We start from the raw sequence: 6,000 nt of genomic DNA on the forward strand, positions 1-6,000 counted from the left end.
AGACATTGTCAAATGTCACCCGGAAGGCAAAATCACCCCTAGTCAAGAACCACTGCCCTAGATAAGTAATTATCACTCAAATGCCACCTAGCACTACCAGGCTGCACATGCTAATCTTGATTCATCTATGAATACCAGCTAATTTAGTCATCATTTTCCGATGGGACAAAAAAAAAAGCCACCTAAGGGGTAGACTGGTTTTATAAAGTACGTTTTTCTTAAAAACTACAAATATCTGGCAACTTGCAAAGTGATACCACCCTTTAGCACCAAGGAGGAGAGTATGAATAAAAAGAATGGTTGCCAAGAGGGGAGAAAGGCTGCTACAAAGCTACCTGACTTGGCCGGGCACGGTGGCTCAAGCCTGTAATCCCAGCACTTTGGGAGGCGAGACAGGCGGATCACGAGGTCAGGAGATCGAGACCATCCTGGCTAACATGGTGAAACCCCGTCTCTACTAAAAAAAATTTAAAAAATTTTAAAAAGCTACCTGACTTGAATTCCCTCTGACATCATCACAACTCTCAGCAGATGAACATACTCATTTTATTCTCTATGAGACACAGGTGGAAAGTATTGCAGTCTACGACATGCCACATACAGCAAATGGAAAAAGGCAAGCAAACGATCCTAATCAAATGAGGACAAAATTGAGGGCAGGAACACACTGAGGGCTGATAGCCTGAGCCCGTCAGTCCGGATTCAAGGCTTGGTATATGTGGACTCCAGGTCATCTCCAGGTTTTCTCTCACAGCATACTGTCCACAGAAGTAGTTTTCAACCCTATGACCCAAAGTCCTTTTTTTATAACAAATATTCTGTAATGCCCTTTTGCTATTCTGAAATAGCATTTAAAGATTATAATACTATATCTGCAGGCACAAATTTTAACATTTCAATATAATTCGTTAAATGCGACATAAAGGAAAATAAAACACAATTTTTTTTTTTTTTTTTGAGACAGTCTCGCTCTGTCACCCAGGCTGGAGCGTAGTGGTGCAGCCTCAGCTCACTGCAACCTCCACCTCCCGGGTTCAAGCAATTCTCTAGCCCCAGCCTCCCGAGTAGCCAGGATTACAAGCGTGCGCCACCATGCCCAGCTAATTTTGTATTTTTAGTAGAGACAGAGTTTCGCCATGTTGGCCAGGCTGGTCTAGAACACCTGGCCTCAAGTGCTCTGCCCGCCACAGCCTCCCAAAGTGCTGGGATTACAGGCATGAGCCACCATGCCTGACCCAATAAACAAGAGTTAATAATAAAACATGTATTTTCAGACAAGACTACACTAGAAGAAAAAAGATTCCCTCCTCCCACAGTCCCTCACTCCCAAAGTGCCCCCTAGAGGGCGGAGCTATCCTACCCCACCTGCTCCACACAGACCCTCTCCCATCAGTCATAATGGTCAGCAACCTCTACCCTTACCAGGGGTAAGGACACAAAGTAGGCAAGAGGGAGGGATCTGAAGTCAGACCAACTGAGGTCAAACTTGGCTCCACCACTCAACTGCTGTGGTTACCCTCTACAGGCCGAGTTTTTCACCTGTAAAAGAATGATGCCAAAAGGTTTTTGTGAAATATAAGTAAATACAGTATTCCTACACTTAACATGTAATACACGATCAATAAATGTTAGCTATCAGAGTTAACATTACTATTCCTGAATCCACCTTGCATTGTTTCCTAGCTTTTGCTCACTTATTCCATTAGCAGAAAAGATGAGAGACTGGATATCCATTTATCAGAGACACTCTTCAACGGATTCGTGTATAATACAAGCTGCACCACAGGCCAGGTGCAGTGGCTCACGCCTGTAATCCCAGCATTTTGGGAGGCCAAGGCAGGCGGCTGGATCCCTTGAGCCCAGGAACTAGATACCAGCCTGGGCAACATGGCGAACTACCATCTCTACAAAAAAACACAAAAATCAGCCGGGCATGGTGGCATGTGCCTGTTGTCCCAGCTACTCAGGAAGTTGAGGTGGAAGAATCATCTGAGCCTCAGAGATCAAGGATGCAGTAAGCTGAGATCATGCCACTGCACTCCAGCCTGGGCATCAGAATGAGACCTTGTCTCTAAAAAACAAAAAGAAGCTGCATCACATGACTTCTAAGATTATTTCTAATTCTGAGATGCTGCACTGCACTGAGGTTATTTTTTCATTCACTTAGGTCCTTCCTTCCCAGTTGGAGGGCCAAGAATGTGTCTTACATATCATATAAGTTAGAGAAACACCTCATAGAATGATGATTTAGTGTGCCACTGAAAACCCGGCCTTGGTTATTGGTTATTTACCATTTAGTTCCAAATAGTATTATACATTACAGTCAAGGAATGAATGACAACTTTTCCAGTGAAAGCACTTTATGCAACACATATGTTGTCTTCAGAAAGTGATGATTGCCTAGGGTCACTCGCATCTATGTGGATTAATTCCTTACAGCAACAAGCAAAGCAACACTCCTAAACATTCTAAATTAACAGGTGAGGAAGTGAAAGGTGGTGGCATCAGCTAGAGAAATACCTCAAGACAAAAATGATTCCAAAGTTAATATTCTGAGTAAAAGCAGTCATTGTTCTGACTGTTAAAGTAAATGCACAGCCCCTAGAAGTAAAAAGCATATCTCTGTGCATGGGGAAATACCTTATATTTAAAACGTATAATTTATATAAACATATCCTTCTGTAAGAGGATAAACAGAAACTGTCAATTGCTACAAGTCACTCTGCATTAACTATCCAAGATGTTCACAGCGGTTTTTTCTGGGTGATAAATTATTGCACAGGGTAGAGGGGAATGAAGGGGATGTAGGAGATAGGGGAGATTACCAAATCCCCTTTCCTTTTGCTTACTTACAGTTTCTAGTATTTCTAACATAGTGGTCTTTTAATAAGAATTCTAAGTTATATAAGGGTATTAATTGAAACTGAAAAATCCATGAAATTTGGGGCAAGAAACTATCTTAGATGAACTTTTCATTGGGATCTGTGGATAACCTAAGTATTCATCTATGTCTCTCACATACTACCTAAAATTATCCTAGTTCCCTGCCTCAAATCACAACGGATCAAAACTTAGTTTCTCTCTTCTTTATCCACCCTGCAGACCTTATAGGTTATGCCACTACAATGTCAGTACCCAGTATAAGGAAATCTCACTACCAGTTTTTGCCAGTTTCCCAGTGACACCAACCCACCCTCTGGGATAGTGAGATAAAAGAGAGAAATGAACTGTTTTAAACCACTGATTTTGCACTCAGAGAAGTGACAAAAACAAACAAACTTGGCTGGGCACGGCGGCTCACGCCTATAAGTAATTAAGTAATTTCAGCACTTTGGGAGACCGAGGCAGGTGGATCACCTGAGGTTAGGAGTTTCAGCCTGGCTAACATGGCGAAACCCCATCTCTACTAAAAATACAAAAATTATCCATGCATGGTGGTGTGCGCCTATAATTCCAGCTGCCCGGAGGCTGAGGCAGGAGAACCCAGGAGGCGGAGGTTGCAGTGAGCTGAGATTGTGCCATTGCACTCCAGCCTGGGCAACAAGAGCGAAACACCATCTCAAAAAAATAAAAAATAAACTAAACCTGGACACTTTATCTATACCACCATTTCAAAGCTATAAACTCCCCACAACTCTCACACTAAAAAGCCCATAAGGAATCATAAAAGTCCCAAAAATAAAATGTCATTTTGGTAAACGCACTTAGCAACGCTATTCTTCCCTGCTCAGTAAAACAGCATGGAAAGATCTCAGGAGGAGAGGAAACAGCTCTAAAGCAGGCATACCTCTCTGCCCAACAAAAGAACTTAAATTCAGACTGGTTCAATCCAACAAGCATTTATTAAACACTTTGTTAAACACATTCAGAGCACCATGCTAGGTGTTTACACATCTCTAAACAAAGAAGACATGTTAATCTGCCTGCCGAGGTACCATAACTCTAATCTGGAAGACAAACACTCAGATAAACCAATATATGGCAGACCCTGATAAAACGTAATAATAGAGATTTCAAAACTGCTCTGGTAGTATGGGAAGGGATGGATTAAAACCGCAAGAATTATGAAAAAGAAAGCCAGGAGAGGTGACTTGTACTCCTAGTCCTAGCTATTCCAGAGGCTGAAGCAAGAGGATCACTTGAAATGGGAGTTCCAGGCTACAGTGAGCTATGATTATGCCTGTAAATAGCCACTGCACTCCAGTCTGAGGAACATAGCAAGACCCTATCTCATTAAAAAAATAATAATAATTTTGAAAAAGACTCTTCAATAATTTAAGTTCTACATATACTGTATTGATATATTTAATTCAGCTATTTATTCATCCTGATCATTCATCCAAAATAAAAGGTGGTTGGCCAGGCGCGGTGGCTCCCGCCTGGAATCCCAGCACTTCGAGAGGCCAAGGCAGGTGGATTACCACAGGTCAGGAGTTCAAGACCAGCCTGGCCAACATGGAGAACCCCGTCTCTACTAAAAATACAAAAATTAGCTCGGTGTGGTGGCGTGCGCCTGTAATCCCAGCTACTTGGGAGGTTGAGGCAGGAGAATCGCTTGAACCCAGGAGGCAGATGTTGCGGTGAGCCGAGATCATGCCACTGCACACCGGCCTGGGCAACAGAGTGAGATTTCGTCTCCAAAAATAAATAAAATAAAAATAAAAGGTGGCAGAAATGCTCAGCTACCAAAAGTAAGCATCAGAGGTGAAATCTACACACTGGGATCCTTTGGACTAAAAAAAAAAAACGGAGACAAGTGCCTTCGAACCAGGAGGATGTCTGCAAAAGGCTCACCAACATCAGAAGGTCTGTACTAGGCATCTTCCTCTTCCAGCCTCCTCTCCGCGATCCCCTTTTTCAGACTCTGTAAAAGGGAACCAGGTTTGTTTACGTCTAGAGCTTTAAACTGTCTCGCCGGCCCGCCTAGATTCGCCAGAGCAGCCAAGTTATGGTTCTCTCCCTCCTTTGAAGGCTCAGATTTCACTCCAGATATCACACTCCACCCCCAGCACCCCAAACCAGCGAATCAAAATCCTGCTGCAACTAGGTTTCCCTCCCACAGTTGATGAAACTAATCCAGACCCAGACTCCCACAAAGCATTCCACCCAGGTGGAAACTAGGGGAAACGCCCCGTCTGCGCGCGATCGGGGTGCGGAGCCCAGCCCAGGCCACCTAACCCGGGCTGAAGGTGCCGAGAGTGCCAGGGTCCTGCCTCCTCGCACTCCCTTTAGAAGCAGCACGGCCTCGTTCTCGTTGTCACCATCCCCTCCTCACAGCCTTCCCCTCCCGTCGGAGGACCAGCAAATCCTGGCCGCCCACGCCCACTCCTACCCCGCGGCAGGCGTGGGCTCCAGACCCGCCCCACCGCGGCCCCGTGCCAGCCCGCCGTCCACTCGCTTGGACCTCGGTTGCAGGTGCCCACGCCTTCAGCCCGCCGCCGCCCCGGCTGCAGCCACCCCCACCCCGCCTCTGCGCGCCCCCGGTCCACCCGGCCCCTGCCCTCTCCTCACCCCGCCGCGCCTCCGTCCCGACCCTCACCGCCCCCCGGAGCCCGCGGCGGCCCCTCCACCTCCTCACGCCGGAACCAGCTTCCCGTCTCCTTCTCTCGAGCACCCGGCCGGCTCCACCTCCCGCGTCTCCCTCAGCGCGCGACAGACTCGCAGGCCGCGAGAACCAGGATCCCGTATTGCCGCCGCCGCCGAGATTGGAGGCCCGGCAGCCGCCGGCCTCGCCCCTCCCGGAAATGGCTCCGGGGGCACCGGCCCGGCTCCCGGACCCTGGCGTGCGCGGCCCCGCTGCCACCAGCCGCGCGCACGCCCGGACCCGGGCCCCACGGCGTGTGCGCGCCGCCTACTGGCCAGGCAGCGGGCTGCACCCAGGCCCTCCCGCGAATGTCTCAACTAGGCCGTCCTGGGGCGGCTGTGGGATGCCGACGGTCACAAATTCTCTTCCAGACTGCCTTTAACAAAAAACTTCCTGGTCACATTTGGTCACTTGGA

At 47.4% G+C, this 6,000-nt stretch overlaps 1 protein-coding gene across 9 annotated transcripts in view; it reads right to left on the reverse strand.

The window, feature by feature from the left end:
- SGPL1 (sphingosine-1-phosphate lyase 1) overlaps nucleotides 1–5,746 on the reverse strand; it is a 67,105-nt gene extending 61,359 nt beyond the window's left edge. For 2 of the 9 annotated variants that reach the window (XM_017854636.1, XM_017854635.1), the window contains exons 1-3: nucleotides 5,571–5,661; nucleotides 4,795–4,864; nucleotides 1,423–1,539 (exon numbers count right to left, since the gene is read on the reverse strand). Coding sequence is in view for 3 of the 9 variants with exons in the window: in XM_017854632.1 (XP_017710121.1) it covers nucleotides 4,795–4,821 (27 nt within the window). In the remaining 6 variants the exon portion in view is untranslated. Of the gene's footprint in view, nucleotides 1–1,422; nucleotides 1,540–4,794; nucleotides 4,865–5,178; nucleotides 5,396–5,539 lie in introns of those variants that run through there. The other 7 variants (XM_017854637.1, XM_017854639.1, XM_017854640.1 and 4 more) reach the window with 6 other exon arrangements.
- Nucleotides 5,747–6,000: the final 254 nt, after the last annotated feature.

The sequence above is a fragment of the Rhinopithecus bieti genome, unplaced genomic scaffold (assembly GCF_001698545.2).
Source record: "Rhinopithecus bieti isolate Rb0 unplaced genomic scaffold, ASM169854v2 scaffold_36008, whole genome shotgun sequence".
NCBI lineage: Eukaryota > Metazoa > Chordata > Mammalia > Primates > Cercopithecidae > Rhinopithecus > Rhinopithecus bieti.